The following is a 24,206-nucleotide window of genomic DNA, read 5'->3' as shown; positions in this document are numbered from 1 at the left end:
ATCAACACACCTGTGCCTTGTGCCACCCAGCCAAATAACACTCCACAGAACCAGCTCAATTGTATCCTCCACAACATGCAGTCCCTACACATAAACACTACAGAAATGTGGCACCTTCTTGCTGTAATCTATTCAGATGTCACCTACTTCACAAAAACATGTATCAACCTCTGTTCTTGACCAGAAATCCCCATCAGTGACAGCTACTTAATTAGCCGCAAGGCCCACCACGTCCATCGAGGAGGTAGCATTGCCATCTCCTACAAGAAAGAAAAACAGTCCAACTAACCACACACTCCAATGACCCAGCGGTGAGGAAGGTACTACACAACTTAAAATACCATAGCAAGCACAACAACATCTACTTTGGCACCTTCATTTGCAGCCCCCCCGGGCCATGGACACCCATTCACCAATGCCATTGTAGACATCATTGCACACTACGCACTCCCATTCACCAATGACATTCCTACTTTAGCTCCACCTGGACAACCCCAGTGACCAGAACACCACTGCCTCCTGGGTGTACTTCCTGACATCAAACTGAAGCAGCTATTCGCCACATCAAGCCACATTGGTGGAGACACAGTCAAACACATCTACTCCACCAGTAGACAGATTCAACTACAGCCACACCACCGGATTCACCTGGACCAACCATCATTGTAAATGTCACATATTCACCATGCCCAACATACACCATCACCATCATTGATCCACAACATAAATGGATCCAGGCCATCTAATCGGTTGTAATTGAGTCCATTGGCCCCACCATCCGCCAACGCTTACATACAATGACCCCGATGCACACGTCTGCCAACCATTGATCTCAAACTGCCCCAACACACTGCCACACCTCAAGAAAGACCAGGCAAGATGTAGCACCAGGTTGCACTGTATTACCTAAGTTTCACATGTAGGCATATGTGTGACCTTGTGAACGTCATTCATGTAGTCCTTGCGCCAATGGGTCTTCACTTTGGACATTCACAAAAGTGAGGTACAGGTGGTGCAAGACCCTTCATAAATGATGTCCAGTATATCTGCTCCATCAGAGATGAACATGGCAGTGATGATTTGACATTTTCAATATGTGATTGTCATATGTGATTAACTTACATTGAGAATAGTTGTGATTGTTGACGAGTATAAGGACAACAAGATGCACACATCAGACTGTGGCACAGGGACATTTCTAGCTGTAATCACATCACCACCATGACCCATTACTGACATCTGTGCACTTATTGTGACTTACCCATTGTCTGCTTTTCAACTTCTCGGGCTGCACTGTCCTGTCCGCATATTCCAGTTATGATTTCCTGTGGGATGACAGTGCCACCCGCTCCTCCAGGTCATCCAGGACTTCCTGGTCTGCTGGCTGCCTCCTCCAGTTTGTGACGCTGCCTTACGGTTTGCCGCAAGCTTTTCTTTTGTCCAGTACTTACAGTCATGCCAAATTTCTTTGCAGTCCATGACAGTCCTCTTGGACTCGCCTACACTGTTGATCTTTTGGACGATTCTCTGCCATATCGCCTCTCTTTTATCGAGAGGCAGCTTGGAACTGACAAAGAGCTCATGCTGGTAGATGGTGACCTCCGTCACCAGTATCTAATTTAGCCCTAGACTGAAGTTGGACTTCCGTTTCCTTTTTGCCCCAGTCTCAGCTTGTGCATCTGGGCTTCTGCTACGGGTGTTTGCCAGGGGATCCTGGCTACTGGGGTTACCTTCTTGGTCCATTGTTAGGTCCTCTGTGGTCCACAAATGTCTTTTTGGAGAATAGCGTTGATTGCCGGGTGCCTTTTGCCGCTTCACGCAGTGTGAACTGTCGCAGGGTTGTCAGACTGGCGCTGTGTGTCACAAATCAGCCATACGTGACTTTTTCTGCAGGTCCGTCAGGCTGACTTGCAGCAGTTTTGCGGCACCTATGTCAGTTTTTCTGACGCGGGCTACCGTGTTGCGCCAAGGTCTGTCACCTTCAAGATTTGCCGCATCCGAGTCGAATTGCATTGTCGAGCGACGACACAAGATTTTTGACTCATCATTGCGATGCGTCAATTTTTGTAAATAAGCCACTGAGTTTCTATGCTTCTCTTCCTTCTACATTCCCCTTTTGTGTTGTTTTCCTCTCTCCTGCTCTGGATTAAAGTCTGTTAAGGAAAAATCAGCACTGTCCCCCAAAAATGCTTGTCAATGGGCCACACCTGCAACCACGGGCACAAACTAAACACTGTAAAGCGTGCACAGGAATTGATTTGCATGCCACCACCCAAAAATAATTTTTTTCCAGCAGATCAAAGATCTTTGTTGCTAGGATCGGGGTCATGGCTTGCTGCAAACTGCCATCATAATAGTTAATCCCAGAACAAGGAAAATAACCGCCACAATCGTGGACAATTCAACATTTGCCAAAGGCCGCTGAAGTCTTCAAGTCTACTATCTACACAGCTAAACGGATTGAAATGGTTTAGTAAATGCTGCAGTGCTCAATTTGTGCAGTTTTACATTTACAATACTGTAAGTGACAGTGTGTCTTTAATGTGTTTTTTGAGTTTAATGCATTTAGTTTTTCATGACCTCGAAATTAACAAATACCAAATTGAAAATAAGTAATACATTCACACTGTGTTATAGATTTAGGAGGTTCTTACTTGCCAAGGTTGAAATTCTGGGTAATCAGCACAGGTGATGTTAGCAAATGGCCCTCTTGAAGGTATACAATATTTCAAATCATGTAGCGCTTGCGCTAAGGCGTAGATTGCGGTATATGCCTTAAAAGTAAACCTGAAGTTATGCACATCATAAGCGGACTCATCAAGACTTTCCAGTTTTTCTTTCTGAGTGCAGAATCTCTTTCCATTCATCTCACTTTCAGCAACTGTGCTATTCAAATTTTCCCGCCACTGGCAACTAAAAGCTTGCTCCCAGAACTGTTTCATAAAGATATCATTAGCAAACTTAGAGGGATGGATGCTGGAGAGGAACTCCTTAAACATTGGCATTTCCCCACTATATACTGCAAATCCCACTGTGCCATGCAGAATTGGCCATAAGTCTTTTTGGGAAAAAACTGGAGAAGAAACCCAACTGGTATTAACAATCCAAACTTTGCCAACAATTTTCTGTGCAGAGATTTCTCTTAAAAAAGTGATCATCTGAGGAGAAAAGGTGAAGCACACTATTATTCTTGACGTAGATCGTCGTATCACATTGACCACATGAGATAATGATTTCTGTGTCGCCACTGTGGCTAAGGTTTCATAGAATTCAACACAAATTCCACTGTGAGGAGCACCTTTCAGTAGATTCTGGCCATGCTCAAGACCAAAGTCATTGTCTGAAGCCAGAATTCCTATCCATGTCCAACCAAAATGAAGACACAGCTCGATGAAAGCCTGGGCCAAATAATTTCCATTTGCAAGAGTCCGGAGAAACGCAGGGAATTGCATTTTGTCACTCAGTATGGAGAGTCCTGCACCATAACTAATCTAGTTGGGAGAAAATCAAATTTTTGTTTTAGAACATTATGTTAGCATTTTATTGTCTAAGTCAGTCAGTTGTTGTGCATAGCTTGTACTCCGAGTAGTAATATTTTATTTATCTAAAACCTGTAAGTGGTTGCAAAATGTATTTAAAATCAAGGCCTGAAATGTTGAATCAAACTCCTCCCTGGTCATCTAAAACCCGTGAACTGACATAAACAGGCTGCTGTGTGTTTGACCCGACAGACATGCGCAGTATCTATCATAAGACAACTCATGAAAAGGGTTAGGTATTTTTTTCTGATTTGAAACGCAGTACAATCTTGATCCCAACACACAGCATTTGTTTTTTATCCCATCATTTATGCACAACTATCCACAGAAAATACATAACCTGATATATGTTAGTAGTGTGCCTTGTAGCATCACCATGTAATCCTAATGTGAATATCAACATGTGTGGTGGGCCTTATGATCCTGCTCCTTCTGTATTATAAAGCTGTGCTTTCCAACTCCAAGACATGGCTAACTTTCCAAGAGTGCCTGTCTTCAGTTGAAACAGTGCCACACATTTGAGACTTTTAGTTTCACTTTTCCCAATGTTAGTAATGTTCGTCTATCAGGAGGGTTGTTCACCTATCTATGCATTTGTCCTAGTCATAGATTTTGGAGCCACAAGCATTTTCAAATACATTCTTCATGCAAAGCAAAAGATGTTACCCTTCGTAAGTAAACATGTTAGTGATGCAGGCAACTAAAGTCTCTGCGACCTGTTTTGGCCTCCTAAGGATGGTAAAAAAAAAATAATCCTACCACTTCTTCCCTTCGAGGCAAGACAGATAGTCATTCAGGGCTTAATTCAATCCCGCCTAGATTTTAACAATGCTCTGTACCTTGGGGCGCCGGAATACACTTTACAAAAACTACAATGCAATCAGAATTGTGCTGCTCGCACCTTACTTGGCACCCCTCGGAGAACCTCAATAAAAACTGGCTTAAGAACATTACATTGGCTCCCCATTAGGGAGAGAGTCAAGTTTAAATCTCTGTGCATTGCACATCAGGCGTACTGGAAATCAGGCCCAGAGATCAATCACTCGCTGGTATCGCCATATGAACCCTCCAAAGCTCTCCGATCCTCACATGCCTTTCTAGCCCAAATCCCAAGAATCTATAGAGCGAGGGCCGGAGGTCGATCCTTCGCATATAATGCCCCGAAAATGTGGAATACCCTACCACTTCATCCTAGAGCAGACTCTAACCTCCTGAGTTTGCGCAAGAAACTGAAAACTCTTCTGTTCAATGAATAGTTGACTCACCCCTCCTTTTTTCTTGAGCACTGATGGTAATTTTGAGCGCCTGGACGCCTCAGGGTAGTTGCTAGCGCTTTATAAATATGTTTTTCATTTCATTTCATTCCTTCAGTAGATGGCTGTACTTTGGAATTTGGGCCATAACCCAACACACCAGTTCCATTGGTAGGACAAGGTCAGTTCAGCCTGGAAGAAATCACATTTGAAGTGATTGATGTGTCTGCCTTCTTGATATGCTCTGGCTTGCTTTCTGGACAGCCCACGACTACCAGAAAAGTCACTCTCTGTTCATCCTATCATGAGCATAACATAAAGGAAACAACCCTTCTATTTTGCCAGATAATACAGGAAGTATACTCCTTTTAGAAACAGTGTCTTTGTTGGGCACTATTTATATCTGAAATACTGGGATGTTTTAAAATAGACCTGTTGAGAAACCATAATTTCTGAATGAAAACAAAAACCTGTTTCTAAGGCAATACCTCAAGGAAGGCTTGAAAAACAGGCTTATCAGTTATTTAGCTTCTTCAACCAGCACTTCAATCTGTTTCATCCATAACGTTGATCCCTCGCAGTTAAGACAATTCATTGCCCTCACAAATTTAAAAACTAATCAATTAAATCTTACAAGACTTTCTAGACACATTTGTTCCGATTTATTTAGGTGATAACCTATTATTTTCCCTTGATTCCCCCTCTCACTTGCAACGTGAAGAGTTTAAGGATGCATTGATGAAATAATGCTCTGTTTGATCAAGTTAATATATTTTATATAGCTTATATATGTATATTTAAACCCATAAAAAGTTAATTTGATGAATTCTCACACATTCCTGAGTGACATAAACAGTGCACCTTCATTAAAGTGGTTATGGTAAACAGCTAGAAATGCCAGTGTAAAGTTTTAGTGCAGACACAATGAACAAAATGTCTCCAAATAATAACACATGCCCCTTAGTGCTATATATAGGGACCCTTCATTAATGGAGCAGATATATCCGCAAAAGACGTTAGTAGAGCTGGTAGCATTGGAAGAAATGCCTCAGAGTTGTCATTCAAATATTGTGTGCTTCAAAGAAGTGTACAGGAGAATAAAAAGACTGTCAGTAAAAAAATATATTTGCCTTTGATTTCCTTTTACTTCATGTTTTTCCCATCAAAATAAACACATCTTAGTCCAAAAATGAGCAGTTTGTAAAAGGCAGACACTAACAGTATCTGAGGAAATGTTTTTATTGTGCCATTACCAGAAACCCACTTCACTGGAATTTGTGAATGGCTTAAGAACTAAATCACCTCATCTGCCTAGAAATGCTGATAAATCTCTCCAACTACAGGAGACAACATGTTTTTCCAGTCGTCATTGGTCTTAACCAGTAACGAAAGCAGCAAGATCACTTAGGGCCTGATATAGATCTTGGGGATTTGGTCTCGCCGTCTCCCTGTCCAACTACTAAGCAGTCCGCCGGCTCATTTTAAATGCTAGCGGGTCTATGGATGATAGTCTGTCCGAGTGCTACCGTCTCCTTCAGAATATTCTGCCCACGACGACCACGCCATAGGCAAGAGCGATAGTTGCAGGGCGTCCAGCCATGAAATCCGCCAGGCCAATCACAATTTGCCTTCCTGTTGACGTAAGTGTTGAGGGTAAACCTCCACACTTGATTTGGCAGTGTCAAAGGCATATAAGGTAGAAACTTACCATTTTATCTTTTTCCACTTCCGTTTGGAACATGAACCCAATCCTCCAAGTCCTTCCTTTGCTACTGCTTCTTGACCACAAAGCTAATCAACCCCTTCATCATGGGAATCAAAGGTAACATTCTTTTTTACTTGTTACCGTTTGTATAGTTTGTTTGCAGTAGATCTGGACTCGAGCATTTTGAAATCTCTCTTACAAGCAACATTTTACTAATGTGTAATGAATATGTGTGGAATGTTGTCATTTAAGAAATTGAAAGAAACAGCCCTGTATAATTTTATTTTATCCCTTTCGGTGCTTGGACGTAATGGCTACATCCTCGGCCGTGGCACTCCTGTGCTGAGGATGTAACCATTACTTCCAGACACCTACTCATGGGGGAAGCTGTGGCGCTCCCCTCTTGGGGCAGCCGACCTCATGCCCCCACTGGAGATTGCAGCGGAAGTGCTTCCACAGCCACCCTGACTCCACCCTCGGCAATTTGCACCAATGTCATCAAGTGGAGCCGCGAACGTTCTAGGAAAACTATGCGAGAGGATGTAATTTGGTGGGGGTTCCAGGAGTGCAGACTCTGGGGGAAAGGGATTTCCCCTTGCATCTGCAGAGAGTGAATTCCTCCTCCACGATCGCGGGTAGGGCTGCAATCATGGAGCAGAAATCCACAATACTAGACACCAGGGGTGTTTTTGAATGGGTATTGGGGATGCGATCCCAGGGATTATTTTCATATAACGCAAAATGTTTTATGAAGAGACTCCTTGGGCAAGGGTTGCTCCCATTTTGGGGCTTAATATTTTGGCTGATTTTGCCACCCTTGGGCGCAGACAGGCCAAGTCTTTTTAGGCCCATCTGCTGAAGCCACTAGACCACCAGTGATTTTATTAACTTTGACCCATAATGTTTTCAGGAGCGGCCCCTTGGGGTTAATGTTTTGGCCATTTTTCACTCCCACAGGGGCAGATCAGCCATATTTGTAGGCCCATTTGCCCCCAAGTGGGCCAGAGACCACTAGACCACCATGGAAAGTTTGAGCATGAAATATACTTTGGCTGACCGTGTATGGACTGGCACTTGGTTGGCAGTGTGTGTGGCTGGCATTTGGATGGTAATGGGCAGACTTCATTGTGTTTGACTGTTAACTGTTATTTTTTGTCATCATTGGTGATCGTAATGTCTTTTTCTCCAATTCTCTTTTTCATACTAGTGTAAATCTTTTGTTTTCCCAGTTCTTGCGGTTTTGGCACTGGTGGATCTGCAGTTTGTGTTGTTGCAAGTGTTTAGTAAGAAAAAGTTTTTTATACTGTTTACTCCAAAAGAGTATCATTGAGCTGCATGAATGTTTTATTGGGAAATGCTGTAATTATAGCAGCCTATTTAGCTTGTGTTTGAATGTGTGTGAAAGTATCCTTGCATTTGTGCACAATGTGTATTGTGTTTCCTTGAGTGTAATTTTCCATCAATCTTCTTAATTGCACAGCCCCGGACCACAATAAAGAAAAAAAGAAAGAAAAGTGCTAAGGGTATCAAGGACGGTCCCGTTAAAAAAGCCTTTTCTCCCCAGGTGGTTCCTGGTACTCAATTGAATCGCAAAAAGAGACCTCCCGCTTCCTCTGGAGCTACACCCATGGACACTCCTATGGGCATAATTTTGACCCTAATTGACACTCTATTTGAAACACGGAGACTGGAATTAATTAATTGTATGAAATATGGGGTGGATGGCATCATGAAGAAATTGTCTAATTTTGAGAATAAATGGGCGGGTGGAGCAGGTGGGGCATCTACGAATGTTACAAAAGGGAGAAAACATGATAATGGCAAAAGAGGCCAGCATGAAGTAGCCAGCATAAATAGTAACCTAAATAGTATTACAAATTTGGGTATTGGGTGCGTTACAAGTGTAGCTAGTCCTAGAATTCCTGGTCCTGACCCCCGGAAGATTGTTGATCTTCCTCAGGAAGGTAGCAGTATTTTGGCTCAACAAGGCAACTTAGAATGCTATCGAAGGGATGATACCAACTCGAAGGTCCAATTGCCCAATTCAAGTGGTTTGATGAGTCAAGTTGGGATCCACTTGCCTCAGGAATCTACACCATTGGTCGCAGTCCTTATTGGGGTACCACAACTTAAAGTTAAAACAAGGGAAACTACAGAAGATCTAATCCCTAAAGTACAATTTTAGTGCTCTAGACATTCTGAGGGTGGTCTAATGGCGTCTTCCCATGTTATAATGGCAAGACGTGTTGATTGGGTTGGTTATTGCCCCAAAAACACTGAGGGAGATTGTGTCGTGGTTAAAAATAATGTACCAGGTTGGCTTTTTGATGGTAAACAGATGGGTGATACTGCGGGCATTGGAGCTCTACCATTGGGGGTGTTTTATCCCCCTAAAACATTTGAAAGGTTGAGAAATAGACCAAGCTAGGAGAACAGATCCTCTTGCATAGAAGACCAACACTTAGCTAATGGTACTTCTACTTCTACTTTCCCTCTAACCACATAGGGATACAGTAGAGTCGGCTCGACTACTAGGTGGTTTGAAACTTTGAGTAGATATGATGGCCTTTCACATCTAGATGGCAATTACTGACTAATCACCACCTCACCTATCCGAGTGGAGGAGTTAGACGTACAGAGGAAGCATATGCCTGTTATACCCCAATCCTTGCCATCTGGGGACACAGTAAAAATACTTAGTTGGAACATTGCTGGGCTAAGAAATAAAATTAAGGACGACAAATTAGGTTCTCTTCTTAAAAGAGTATGATGTTACTGGGCTTCAGGAATCGTGGGAAGAAAATAGCCCTTTATGGTTGGATGGTTTTACATCCTATTTTGAACCAGCTAGACCATCTAACATGGGAAGATCTAAAGGTGGATTGATTACTCTGATTGCCCTAAAGGGCGCTGGAAGTCAAGGTAAGCTAGAAACTGGACTACCAAATTGTCTAGTTGTTGAGATCATCCCAGCAAATTCAAGTAGGATTTTAATTATGAATTTTTATAATTCATTTGATAGGATTACAGTCACAGAACACTTGCTCAACCTAAAGACCTAATTAGAGGGTTATAGGGAGAATTATTCTGCGCCTTATTCGGTTATTATTTTAGGGGATTTTAATATACATCCATGTCATAAGCAATGTGGTATTTTTGATTGTTTAGGGCCCAACAGGTTTCCCGAGTCCCACTTTGAACATAGCATACAAGGTGAATATTTGGAGCAAATTATAGCCGATCTGGGCCTCATTTATCCATCTAATTTAGGTGATTATAGACGCTATCCCAACATTTAAAGGGAGGGGTAACTGTACAACTATCGACTATATTTTTATAAATACTGCTCTCTAACTATTTGTCAAGGATTATACAGCCTTGTGGTCTCAATTTAGTGACCACAATCCTATACATCTGGGGGGGGGTATTAGCCTCAATTTGGAGGTTAATAAATGGGTTTCCACTGCAGTAATTAAGAGTATAGATCAGGGTCGTAGACTGAAGTGGAGTATGGTAATTCCTGCAGATTTCTGTAATGGATTAGCCAATACAGGAGGGCCAGAATTGGAGTTGTGCTATGATAGTGAGGCAGGAGATGATGGTGTTCTAAGTGCATACACTAAAATTAGTAGGCAAGTGGCACAAGATCTTTCACACCCCTTCAAAGAACACGTAAATAAAGGAGAAAGGTGGTTTGATCAAAGTTGTTCAGCTGCACATCAAAAATTAATGTGTGTACTAAAAAATAGCACACTAGATAAGACCTTCAGTGCTGATTGTAGGAAAGAGTATAAATTAGCTATAAATACTCGTAAAACTCAGATTAAAAATGATGCTTTTATGGAATTAACGTCTATTGACGTGTTAAAAAACAGTGCCAAATTTTGGAGTGTAGTGAATAGACCCTTCTTCTCTGATTGCAAAAGTGGTATGTTGGAGTGTAATATTCGGTTATATACGGGGACCAGGGAGAAAACAAACCGAGGGACTCTATTTATGTGGGTAAGAAATATCTTCTAACCTTTACAGTGAGTGAAGTAGCAAAGGCTATAGCCCAAATGTCTAAAAAATAAAGCCCCTGGCCCGGACGGGGATCCCGCCAACCTCTTCTTAACAAACATACCCCTTTGGTCCAAACTGCTTGCCAATGTTTTTAATAAAAACTGTAAAGTAGGTTTACCTAAATCCTGGTTGTTGTCAGTGATAGTACCAGTTTTTAAAAAGGGTACTAGAAGTGACCCGCGCTGTTATAGGCCAATTTATTTGATCGATTCTTCTGTGAAAGTGCTAGGACGAGTGGTTTTGGCCAAGCTTACAGACTGGCTGAATGATGCTAACATCCTCTCTAACCTTTAGTACGGTTTTAGGAAGGGGAGAGGTACCACCGATCAGTGCCTTAACTTGCTCTTGTTGACCGGGAAATATACCATTGCGAAGAAGGGCACATTTAATTTAGAGTTTATGGATCTTTCTTTGGCTTTTGACTGAGTGAATAGGTCCAAGTTATGGCATCTGCTCTTGAAATTAGGATTAAATAAAAATATCGTACATTTTCTGGCAGATCTGCATCAAGATCCCGGTGCCACAGTATGATTCAATCAAAGAGGGAACCTATTACGTAGCATCCGTATAATTAAAGGAGTGAGACAGGGCTGTATTTTGTCCCCTCTGTTATTCACTTTATATATTAACAATCTTGAAATTGTTCTATCGGTTCCTTGTAGTGATATCCCGCCTATAGGAGAGAGATTAATTCCGGCCCTGTTATATGCAGATGATGCTGCTCTACTACCTAGAACGACGAACGGCCTACAACAGCTTTTAACCACTTTTGCTTAATTCATGAAGTCCTTGGACTTGGATGTAGATTTCTCTAAGTCCCACATTATGCTCATGGGGGCCTAGCCAAAGAAATGTAAAAGTCACTATTGTGAGGCAAACAATCTCAGACGGGTAACGCCATTCTCATATTTGGGAGTGTTATTTGACAAAAGGGGTTCCTGGATCCCACAAATGCAGGCCAAAAGAAATTTAATGGCAAGAACTACTGTTGCTTTTTTAGATTTTGCTCGCAGATTGGACTCTAAACCCATACAAGCTATGTTAAATATTTACAGTGCTAAATGTCTGGCCATTGCGAACTATGGTTCAGAACTTTGGAACTACAGAAACGCCTGGAACGTGCAAATAGTGGAAAATAAATTTCTACATTTGCTAGCCGTACCGTCATCAACATCCACCTATATTATTCGTCAAGAAATGGACATAAGTTATATAACAGATACCCTTGGAATGGCTCATCTGCTCAAATCGATAAGTATTTGGACAAACGCGGAGCTGGAGATGAACCGTGTTATCATTCGTGACTGTTTAACTCTTGACTTGGCAAGTAGCATCCCATGGTTAAATTATGTCAAAAGGACTGCAGTCTATTTAGGCAGACCTGAGCTCTTTGGTTCCCCAGAGAAATTGTTAAAAGCTGACAAATCGTGGGTTAAAAATATGTATCTTCAGGTATCTCAAAGTGATAGAGAGCAGAATGAGTCAAACCGTCTGTTCGGGCTCATCAGCTGATATGTACATCATAAACGATTGAGCCATACTTAACCATTGTGTCTAACCAGCACCATTGCTTCCTATTGGTTCAATTTAGGATAAACCAACTACATTTGCTTTTTGCCGAGCCAAAGGGATAGCAAAAATCTGGTGGACTTAAATGTATGCACCTGTGACAATTTCTCTACTCAGGATTCTCTGCATTTTGTTTTATTTTGTGAATATTTTTTGCATATTCGTAATCGTTTTATAATACCGATTTTAAAAGGCAAATTTTTACTCATGCAAGACCGGCTTTCACCTATTTGCAACTGTTAAATAATACATGGTAAATTTTTAATATAGCTAGTTTTTTAACCGCAGCTGTCAGGATTAAGAAGAAAGGAAGTGCTGCTAATAATGTGCATCTGGTGTCAGGACTTGTATGAAATTTTCACCTTTTTATTCTGTATATTATTGAATTAATGATGTCTTTTTTGAATAATTGTGATGAGCATGTTTATTTAATATTTTTTGTAAATTTCCTTGTAATGCATTTTTGTAGCATACTTTTTATGGTTTTAATTAACCGAATAACGTGAATTTGACTGACTGAGTGACAATTTCTCTACTCAGGATTCTCTGCATTTTGTTTTATTTTGTGAATATTTTTTGCATATTCGTAATCGTTTTATAATACCAATTTTAAAAGGCAAATTTTTACTCATGCAAGACCGGCTTTCACTTATTTGCAACTGTTAAATAATACATGGTAAATTTTTAATATAGCTATTTTTTTAACCGCAGCTGTCAGGATTAAGAAGAAAGGAAGTGCTGCTAATAATGTGCATCTGGTGTCAGGACTTGTATGAAATTTTCACCTTTTTATTCTGTATATTATTGAATTAATGATGTCTTTTGAATAATTGTGATGATCATGTTTATTTAATATTTTTTGTAAATTTCCTTAGAATGCATTTTTGTAGTATACTTTTATGGTTTTAATTAACCGAATTAAATGAATTTGACTGACTGAGTGTAATTTTCTTTTGTTTGCATTTCTAGTGAAATATCGTTGGTGCTTGCTATGTGGGTGCCGAGTAGGTGCTGGTGAGTCTAGCTGTTTTTAGCAAGTGAGTGGTATTAGGTAACAGTATATAGGTCTTTGTGTGCTTTGCATTGATTGACTTTACCTTGCAATTGCTACATACCAGTAATTTTACTTTTTGTTTTATAAATCCACATTTTTTTATTACTTGGTTAACACAGTGTTGGGTATTGTTGACTTGTATGTCAAGTTACTTTTCTTGGTAAGGATTATAGCTAGATGCAGGATGACCACTCAGCAGGTTATTGGTATGCTTTTTGGGTCTTCTTCTGACCATGATTATGAGACTGACTCTGCATCTGAGGCAGAGGAGAAAGGCCAGGATTCTGGCAGTTAATTTTCTGTCTGAGAGGAATCATCTGATGATGAAGCAACTCTCAGTGCAGATGAAGTGCCATTTTTAATGGAAGACAATGGTGTGTCCATAGTGCAGCAAGAGGCATCTGGATTGCAGCATGGGGCTGCATGGTCTCCCACTGCAAGTGCTGGACTCTAGGTTGACCCAAACATGGTGCAGCCAGTGTTGCCTGCCTTTTGTGGCATTGCAAGGTGTACAGTGAATTGTGAAAATCTTTTGCCTCTACATTTATTTCTGTTGTTTATGGACAATGTATTTTTGGATGAGATTGTTGAGCAGACTCATTTGTATGCTGAATAGTATTTGAGGGACAACTGTGCCAGACTTAAGCCGCAGTTTAAAGCTACCCAGTGCACTCCCACAAATCTGGATGAGTTGAAGAAGTTCTTGGGTTTAACTTTTCTGATGGGCCTGATAAGGAAAGTGTTGCTGTCTTCATATTGGTCTACTAATCCCTTGATGGCAATGGCTATATTTCCTGCACCATGAGTAGTAATCGGTATTTGCTTCTTGTTCGGATGTTGCATTTTGTTGATAATGCTTTAGCATTGCCTCCAGATCACCCTAATTGTGACTGTCTTTTTAAGGTTCGGCCTCTCCATGATCACTTTGTAGATAGTTTTTCAGAGATTTTTGTGCCAGGGAAAGACATAGCTGTAGATGAGTGATTGGTCCTGTTCAAGGGCTGATTGGTTTTTAGGTGGTACTGTCCTAGCAAGCGGGCACGTTATGGAATTAAGATATATATGCTGTCTGAGAGTAGTACTGGATATGTCTGTAATTTCAGAGTCTACACCGTTATGAATTCCAGTATTGACCCTCCTGGTTGTCTGTCCACATTTGGGGTTACAGATAAAATTGTGTGGGAAATTTGTAAATGACTTTCTAACACTGGTGTGCCATTGTTCAGGTAATTGTTCAAAATGGACACTGTTGCTTGTGGCACAATCCGCTCTAACTGTAAATGTTACCCAATAGAGCTGCTTTGTAAAAATAATTGAGAAGGGACAGTGCAGTGTCTTGATTGTGATGAACTTCTGGCTCTGAAATCTTCTGACAAAAGAGATGTTTATATGCTGACTACCATCCATGATGAACGCATTTCATCTGTGACTGTTTGGGGTCAGGCTGCTAAAGTGTGCAAACTGTGTGCATTTTAGACTACAAGAAGCCTATAAGTGGTGTAGATAGAGTAGATCAGAGTTTGGAATCTTACACTGCTGTTCATAAGGCGTACAATTGATATAAGAAGTTAGCCATCCATTTATTTCATTTAGCAACATTCAATGCTTTTGTTGTATTTAAGGATTGTTCTCCAGATTCAAAGATGACAATTGTTCAGTTTCAGCAGTCTCAGATGGGCAGCCTTGTTGCCACTTTCCTGATCACATTCCTCCCATAGACAAAAAAACCTTTCCCGCTAAAAAATGCAGAGTCTGTTATCCGGAAGGAGAGTTGTACATATAGCCCCTCTTGTCCTTCCAAACCTAGGCTGTGTGTGCCCACACGTTATAAATTGAACCACACGAAACAAAGTTATTAGTTGCAACCTTCAGTGTAAAAGTAAACTGACTGGTCTGTATCATTTTATATTTTTTGTTCTGATTTCATAGTTGGCATTAGTGTGATGTATTAAGTTAGAACTGTTGTGTTTGTAGTTATAGTTTTGTATCTATTGCCAATTGGTTTGTGTTTTCTTTTTTGTAGAAAAAATGTGATGGTGGTGTGCGTGGCCTGGTGCTTTACCTGGCAGTGTGCATGGACTGGCGCATTATTTTTATCGGGAGACCAAAGAGAATGGTGGGTAGGAGAAAATTTGTGCCAGTGCAGTGATCCCAGGCAGGTAAAAGTGATTTTATTCGCTACATTTGAGGTTTGCATGGGATTCTGGCTCTGAAAACATCGGGGGATTCACATAAGCCACATAATATTGGACTCCCCCGAGTGTCTAATTTCCAAACCTTTCTGGGTTTGGTAGGTTTCCCTCGATGGCCGCCAAGCCTGGGACAAAAAACGCAGGTGACCCCCTTGCAAAGCCAGGTCATTTTGTGATAGATAATTTTGATGTCTCCAAAATATGTTTTTGGCCCCTCTGTGTAGCAGGCACTTGGCTCACCCACACAAGTGAGGCACCACTTTCATCAGGAGACATGGTGGAATGCTGGGTGGTAGGAAATTTGTGTTGGCTCGGTGATTCCACAACTTTCCAGAGTAACACTTTCCTACACAAAAATCTGAGGAAAATGTGATTTGTTTTGCTAAATTTGAGGTTTGCAGGAGATTCGGGGTAACAAAACTTCAGGGGATCCACACTGTGGATCCACACAAGCCACACCTTCCTGGACTCCCCCTGGTGTCTAAGTTTCAGAAATATTTGGGTTTGGTAGGTTTCCCTAATTGGCCGCCAAGCTTGGGACCTAAACTGTAGGTGACTCTCTTGTAAAACCAGGTCTTTTTGTGATCGATAATGTTTAAGTCTCCACAATATATTTTGGGCCATTTCCTGTCGTGGGCACTAGGCCTACCCACACAAGTGAGTTACCATTTTTATCGGGAAACTTGGGGCAATGCTGGATGGGTGGAAGTTTGTGGATCATCATAGATTCCAGAACTTTCCATCACAGAAAGTGAGGAAAAAGTTTTTTTGTCATTTTACAAAGTTTAGTTTGAAGATTCTACGGGATTCTGGGTAACATAACGAGGTGAGAGCCACACAAGTACCCCATCTTAATTTCCACGGGAGGCTAGTTTTTCAAAAATGTGATGTGTCCACATTGCGTTTTGAGCAGTTTCCTGTCCCGGGCACTAGACCTACCCTCACAAGGGAAGTACCATTTCGATTGGGAGATGTGGGGGAATTAGACTTGGGCAAAGGTCGCTGAGTCGTACTACGCAGAAATCTGTGGAGTTACTGAAAAACTCAGTGAAATTGCGTGAAGTTCCGCACCCTGGCAGAGTAACTTCAACAGAGATTACAGTAGAGTAGACCTTCAATGAATTGATGCAGTCCTTGCTTGCGCGTAAAATATTGACGACTAGTACTAGATGTAGCCAGTAGATGGTGCAATCAAGTTAAAAATGGCTCTGGATTACCAGGTAATATTTATGGCAGCCGCCAATCACTTCGCAAATCAGGAGGTGGTTTTGGATGTTAGATTTTGGAAAATGTACTTTCCTTCAGACAAGTCATGCTACATGAAAGTTGGAATGTCTGTACTGTCATCCACTTTTTATGGACAGACAATTGATAGCTATTGGCATGATTGAGATCAAAAGGATGCCACCTGGGTAATGTTTTATCCTCTTTGTATTACCTCACCCAGTGTGGGCAAGCAGCCCCACAAAATACTCCCAAACAAAATGGAAATTCTAGGTATATTCACTAGCTTATACTGGACATTACATCTATGAGTAAGCTCAGTAAGTGTCACTTTAGAACTGTAGTTTGTACTGGTAGCCCATGTGGTAAGCTGGCGCAACACCCCACCACCCCAACCCCATGTTATTGCATTAGTAGTTTCCCAGTTACCTTACCTTACACTTGGTTATCCTTTGCGGCGCTTGGGAAATGCTGAGTGGGTTGATGTTTGTGGTTACCCGCAGATTTCAAATCTTTCAATCATAGAAATGTGAGGAAAAGGCCTTTTCTTTTTACAAAGTTTGAAGTATGCGAGGGATTATGGGTAACATAACCTGATGAGAGCCACACAAGTCACCCCATCCTGGATTCCCCTGTGTGTTTAGTTTTAGAAATTGTACATGTTTGCTAGGTATCCCTAGGTGCCAGCTGAGCTAGGGTCCAATATCCTCAGCTAGGCACATTGCAAAAAAAGGGCCACTTTTCTGTCGAAAATGTGATCTGTCCACGTTGCGTTTTGGGCCATTTTCTGTCGCGGGCACTAGGCCTACCCACACAAGTGAGGTAAAATTTCTCTTGTGAGACTTGGGGAATGCTAGGTGGGTGGAACTTTGTTGATCTACGCAGATTCCAGAACTTTCCTCCACAGAAATATGAGGAAAATGTGATTTTTGCTACAAAGTTTGAGGTTTGCAAGAGATTCTGGGTAACAAAACCTGGTGAGAGCCACACAAGTCACCACAGCCTGGATTCCCCGGTGTGTCTAGTTTTCAAACATGTACAGGTATGCTAGGTTTCCCTAGGTGCCGCCTGAGCTAGGGCCCAAAATCCACAGCCACGCATCTGGCAAAAAAGGGTTTGTTTTCTGTGGGAAAATGTGATGTGTTCACATAGCATTTTGGGCCATTTCCTGTCCGAGCACTAGGTCTATCCACACAAGTGAGCCACCATTATTATCGGAAGACTTGGAGAAATGCTGGGTGGGTGCAAGTTTGTGGCTCACCACAGATTACACACACGGAAGATACCGAAGGTCTTTCATTGATCAAAACTCAATGCAGAGCCTATAAAGTGTTCTACAGAGGTGACCAGAACCAGAGGATTCGTATACTACAGGAGACACACAGAAAGAAGTGAATATTAAGATGCAGTTCAGAATAAGAACTCAGTCCAGAAAGAGATTATGAACCCATAGAAAGTACCCATCAGCCCACTCAATAGTGGAACTTCGTCATCTGGGATTTTTGGAGAATTGGTGTCCAATATGCCCTTCCTCAGATCGAGCTTGAGGCTAGCTTAGGACCCAATGGTTGAACCCTCAACCAAAAAGGACGACAGAGTATGAAGGCTGATAGGGCTTAGTTGCAGTGCTTAGAAAAAGTGTAAGAAAAGAAAATAGTAAATAGTAATCCAAGTGATTAAAAATACCTATCTTCATGTCAATAAGGAAACTTTATTATGTGTGCCCATCAAGATGGTATAGTTAAAAGAAGAGTGAAAATAGCAGTGACAATATTTGCTATTTACCATAGATGTTATTTGGTCAACATGTTTCAGCCTCTCCAGGCTTTCGTCAGGACCTATAATTCACTACTGCAACACTTACTTTTTGTGCTGTGAAGGACAGACTACAAATATTCTTAGAAATTGTGTATCATCTCCCAATATTATGGGATGAGAAACCTCACCTCACCTGGCAACGGCTCAGGGTAGGGAGGCCACGCACTCTCCGTCGTTACCTCGTGCTTCTCCGAGCCGGATTTCTAAGAACATTTGTAGTCTGTCCTTCACAGCACAAAAAGTAAGTGTTGCAGTAGTGAATTATAGGTCCTGACGAAAGCCTGGAGAGGCTGAAACATGTTGACCAAATAACATCTATGGTAAATAGCAAATATTTTCACTGCTATTTTCACTCTGCTTTTAACTATACCATCTTGATGGGCACACATAATAAAGTTTCCTTATTGACATGAAGATAGGTATTTTTAATCACTTGGATTACTATTTACTATTTTCTTTTCTTACACTTTTTCTAAGCACTGCAACTAAGCCCTATCAGCCTTCATACTCTGTCGTCCTTTTTGGTTGAGGGTTCAACCATTGGGTCCTAAGCTAGCCTCAAGCTCGATCTGAGGAAGGGCATATTGGACACCAATTCTCCAAAAATCCCAGATGACGAAGTTCCACTATTGAGTGGGCTGATGGGTACTTTCTATGGGTTCATAATCTCTTTCTGGACTGAGTTCTTATTCTGAACTGCATCTTAATATTCACTTCTTTCTGTGTGTCTCCTGTAGTATACGAATCCTCTGGTTCTGGTCACCTCTGTAGAACACTTTATAGGCTCTGCATTGAGTTTTGATCAATGAAAGACCTTCGGTATCTTCCGTGTGTGTAATTGTATAGTTGGGGGACAAGATACCCTAAGGTCTATAATATTAATTCCCCTTGGGCCCTTCTTCACTTTGTGTTTCTAAGTAGCTCACCACAGATTACCAAACTTTTCATCACAGAAATTTGAGTAAAATGTGTTTGTTTTTACAAAGTTTGAGGTTTGCAAGGGATTTTGGGTAACAGAACCTGGTGAGAGCCACACAGTCCCCCCATCCTAGATTCCCCTGGTTGTCTAGTTTAAAAAATTGTACATGTTTGCTAGGTTTCCCTAGCTGCTGGCTATGCTAGGGCCCAAATCCACAGCTAGGCACATTGCAAAAAATGTGTCTGTTTTCTGTGGAAAAATGTGATGTGTCTAGGTTGCGTTTAGGGCAGTTTCCTGTTTCGGGAACTAGGCATACCCACACAAGTGAAGTACCATTTTTATCAGGAGAATTTATGAAATGCTGGATGGGTGTATGTTTGTTGCTCCCCATAGATTCGAGACGTTTTCATCACAGAAAACTGAGCAATTACTTTTTTATTTTGCAAAGTTTAAGGTTTGCAAGGGATTCTGTGTAACAGAACCTGAGAAGAGCCACACAAGTCACTACATCCTGGATTCCCCTGTGTGTCTAGTATTTAAAAATGTACAGGTTTGCTAGGTTTCCCTAGGTGCCAGCTGAGCTGGGGGAGAAAATCCACAGCTAGGCACATTGCAAAAAAAGGGTTGGTTTTCTGTAGCAAAATTTGATCTGTCCACATTGTAATTTGGGCCCTTTCCTGTTGCAGGCAAAATGCCTACCCACACAAGCGAGTTACCATGTGTATCTGGAGTCTTGGGGTAATGCTGCGTGGGTGGAAGTTTGTGGCTCTCCATAGATTCCAGAATTTTCTATCACAGAAATGTGAGGAACTTGTTTTTTTGACAACGTTTGAGGTTGCATGGCATTCTGGATAACATAACCTGGTGAGAGCCACAAAAGTCTCCCCATCCTTAATTCCCCTGGGTGTCTAGTTTTAAAGAATGTACAGGTTTGCCAGGTTCCTAAAGGTGACGGCTGAGCTAGGCCCCAAAAACCACAGCCTAGCAGGCAGATTGCAAAAATAGGATCAGTTTTCTGTGAAAAAATGTGATGTCCACATTGCGTTTTGGGCTGTTTCCTGTCGCGGGCACTAGGCCAACCCACACAAATGAGGTACCGTTTTTTATCCAGAGGCTAAAAGGGAACACAGAATAGTAGTACACTGGGTATTACCAGTTGTCTTTCTATTTATTTCTGCCTTCCAAATGTAAGACAGTGAGTAAAAAAGCAGACATTTTGAAAAACGCCCTCTAATTCACATGCTAGCATGGGTACCCACAAATGTGCAAATAACCACTGCTTCTAAACTCCATATTTTGTTCCCATTTCACTAATGCATAGGTTTCCTTGATACCTATGTTTCACTCTTTATATTTTACCGAATGAATTGCTGTATACCCGGTAAAAAATGAAAAACCATTGTGGGATGCAGCTCAGTTATTGACTCTTGGTACATCGGCGTCTCGATGAACCTAGAAGTATAATATATCCCCGCAACCATAAGGAATCAGTGGATGTAACAGTATATTGCTTTTGAAAATCTGCCATAGTTAGAATAAGTTACAGGTAAAAATGTAGGCACAAATGGCTGTTTTTTTTCAATTCAATTTCAATATTTTATCATTTTAACTGTTACCTTACATTGGAAAACCTTGAAGGATCTACACAAATGACCCCTTGTTAAATTCAGAATAATGTCTACTTTTAAAAAATGTATAGCTTTCTACCACAAACTTTAAGGAGGCTGAAAGCACAAAAAATAGGAAAAATAGACTAAGTCCCAGGAAGATGCCAAAACTGTGTAAAGGCTTTGGGTTCCTGAAAGCTGGGAATATGATGATTTTAGCACTGCAATCCCCTCATTGATACCATTTTCAGGGATAAAAACAAAAAGCCGTTGCCTTTTGGCTAATTTCTTGCTCCCCTCTAGAGGAATCCACCAACATGGGGTACCTGTACAATCCTCAGGATGTTGGAAAAAAAGGATGCACATTTGGTGTGCATACCCTATGTGAACAAAAGGCTATGGGGTCCTAAGCTTAAACTACCCCAAATAGCCAAAAAAACGGTGTGGGGAGGGGAGGCCTGGTAGTTATGGGGTTAGTTTCAAATTTGGTGCAAGGTAACTTCATGATAATGGACACTTAAACAAAAATTGACATGAACCAAAAATTGAAAATGTGTCCATGCAGATGTGCTCAATTATTTTTTGTAACCTTTCAAAATATAAACATATGCATTACACATTAGTGGAATAATTTAAAGTTATTATAATGTAGAAATTGCACTAGACAATGAAAACGGTGTTGTTTTTTTCAAAATACATGTAAAATCAATGTTAGTTCTGAACTTAAATCATTTCATATATTTATAAATGTAGCATTTCCCCTTAGCTAGTGAATTTTCTGTATTTTATTACATTTGAATGTTCTCTTTATTTTTTTATGGTGTAATGCATATGTGTTTATTTTTATCAACCCACCTCTATTAACACTTTGTAAAAAAGTAGAAAAATATTGGTTTATTTGGTGTAAGTGTTCGTTATTGTGATGAATGCTTGCATCAAAGGTTTGTTGTCAATTACAACATTTTTATCACTAGTGTTTGGACTGTGCAAATATGTAATTTAAAAATCGTTTGTAGTTTCTGTCATGAATGTAAGTTTCATCATTAGCATTTGAAGTAATCCATAAAAATTAATGTTAGGACATACTTAGTAAAATTTAAATCTTATTATCCATAAAGGCCATACGTCCCTCAAAGTGTTTTTGAAAAAATATATTTAGAAGGAGATTTAAAGGGCTTCTAAGTCATACAGGCTGTGGTTTTGTAGCCGATAACTTGCCTCCTAAACATATTGCCAAAGGGTAGCCACCTCAGGAAGGGGCATCTATTGGTCAAAGAGCAGGAACCTCAAAGATCGTTCTTGGGCGTGATGGGTTTGGGTTTGACAGGGGTTATGAACAGGTAAGAGGTGAATTCAGAAGTAGTAGAAATGGTAGGAGGGGTGGGAGAGGATTAGGTTTTGGAGGTAGAGGGAGCTTGAGTACGTGATGTGCATGTGTTTGTATGCTTGGGAGTTGCATGTGAGTCTGGTATATGCTGTGTATGTATGGCTCTGTGCTTTTTGGGTGATGTTTGGTTTTGGGGGAGTGTTTGCATTTGGTTTTGTTGGGTGTTTTGGGTAGAGGTGTGCTTTTGTGTTAGTGTGTTTGGTTTGAGGAGTGTGCTGTTGAGGTGTTTGGTGTTGTTGTGGTGCCCGTGGGTGTGGTAGTGATTTGGGCTGTGGTGGTTCTGATGCTTGTGGGTATAGAGGTGGTTTATGGTGATGGTTGTGATGCTTGTGGGAGTGGTGGTGGTTGTGGGTGCGGTGGTGGTTATGGTGGTTATCGGTGTGGTGGTTGTGGTGGTGGTTATGGTGGTTGTGGATGTGATGGTGGTTGTGGGTGTGATGGTGGTTTTGGTGGTTCTGGGTGTGGTGCTAGTTGTGGTTGTGGGTGTAGTGTCAATGGTGTGACTATGTTGTTTGTGCATTTGTTTGTTTGTTTGTAATTATCTGTGTCTGTTGGAGTGGGTGCCTGAAAAGAAGTGAGTGTGCTTGGGCTAGGAGTTGGGATGTGGGTTGAGGAAGGGGCCTGAGTTGGGGCCTAAGTGTTACGTGGATGCATTAGGCCTGGTAAAGAAAAGCCATTTTACTAAGGCTGGTCAGTAAACTCCGGTCTGCTCATGGAGTTTGCGAAATCCGGGTACTCCCCGCTCCACAGAGGAATGCGGAGTTCCTGAAATCCGCAGTTTACGTGCTCAAGTTTTGTTTTATCTCTCAATCTCGAGCCCCAAGAGTCTCAGGCCGCTTGCGAGCGCACGCAAGACTTCTTGCACCGCTCGCGAGCTCATACGAGACTTCGCTCTCAAGCGCACGGCTTTCGGTCACGCCGGTGCCAATCTAGTATGTTTGGTGCCAATTGTGATCGTGAACGGAGCGATCTAGCTGCTTTTCTGCTGGAGACGCAGCTGAAAGGCATTTGTTAGTGGATTTTCCTCCAAACTGGCTGTTGGAGTTGTTTTCTTTTGTGCAAGAAGCCATTTAAAAAAAAATCAAAATGGAAGGTATGTCCCAGAGACTCCAACTTCATGTTCCTGTCCAGGAGGCTCCTCCAAGTGCTGCATACCTCTCCTGATCACTTTTCATTGGAAATTGGTGCTAGAATGATTACTTTCCTTGTCTGCTACGTATATACCATTGGATTTAAGGACTTTATATTTCAGATTTCACAAGTAAGTTGAAAAACTGATGTATAAGGGTGTTGTTTGTTTGACTGGTGGCATGCACCTGGATTTATTTATACTTTTACTTTATTTTTAAAATTTATTGTGGTGGGTGGTCTGCAGTTTCAGTATGGGCCTAGTTATTTTTTTGCATTTAATTATTCTTCTTTTGGAAAGGAAAAATGTTGCATAGTTTACGAAACATTTTCTCCATGGTTTTAATACATTTGTTATAGTGATTTTATTCACTGTGTGGCCTAGTCCACCAATGGACCTGTAGGCCCTATACTAGTCCATTAAGGTAACAAGTGCTACTCAAACAAATGATGGACGGGATGCTGACTAGGGTGAAGGAATGACATTGTTCTGCATTCTGTCCATCAATTGTTCTTTTTGCATTTGTCACCCGGAGGGGAACGGGTATGCCCAGACTTGGGTCCTGTACTCTCCATGCCACTGGAGTCAAGCTACCCTGGCTGATGAGGACTTAAAGTCCGAAACCGGTCCTAGGATGCTTGTTTCTAGTCTAGGGAGGACCTGGCCTGGCAGTTCGGGCTGGACTGTTCCCCTTGGGCACAGGGTCAAGACTGATTTGCATATGGCTGGGTCCAAACTGGAATGGCAT

General features: G+C 41.3%; 1 protein-coding gene across 1 annotated transcript in view; it reads right to left on the bottom strand.

Annotated features, from left to right (window-relative positions):
• Positions 1 to 24,206, bottom strand: part of LOC144769168 (extracellular calcium-sensing receptor-like) — a 313,553-nt gene that overhangs the window by 268,804 nt on the left and 20,543 nt on the right. The window contains exon 4 of the mRNA XM_078653182.1: positions 2,655 to 3,491. Within this exon, the coding sequence (XP_078509308.1) occupies positions 2,655 to 3,491 (837 nt within the window). The remainder of the gene's footprint in view (positions 1 to 2,654; positions 3,492 to 24,206) is intronic.

This window comes from Lissotriton helveticus, chromosome 7 (assembly GCF_964261635.1).
Source record: "Lissotriton helveticus chromosome 7, aLisHel1.1, whole genome shotgun sequence".
Classification (NCBI taxonomy): domain Eukaryota; kingdom Metazoa; phylum Chordata; class Amphibia; order Caudata; family Salamandridae; genus Lissotriton; species Lissotriton helveticus.
This window is presented reverse-complemented; position numbering and strand designations above follow the sequence as displayed.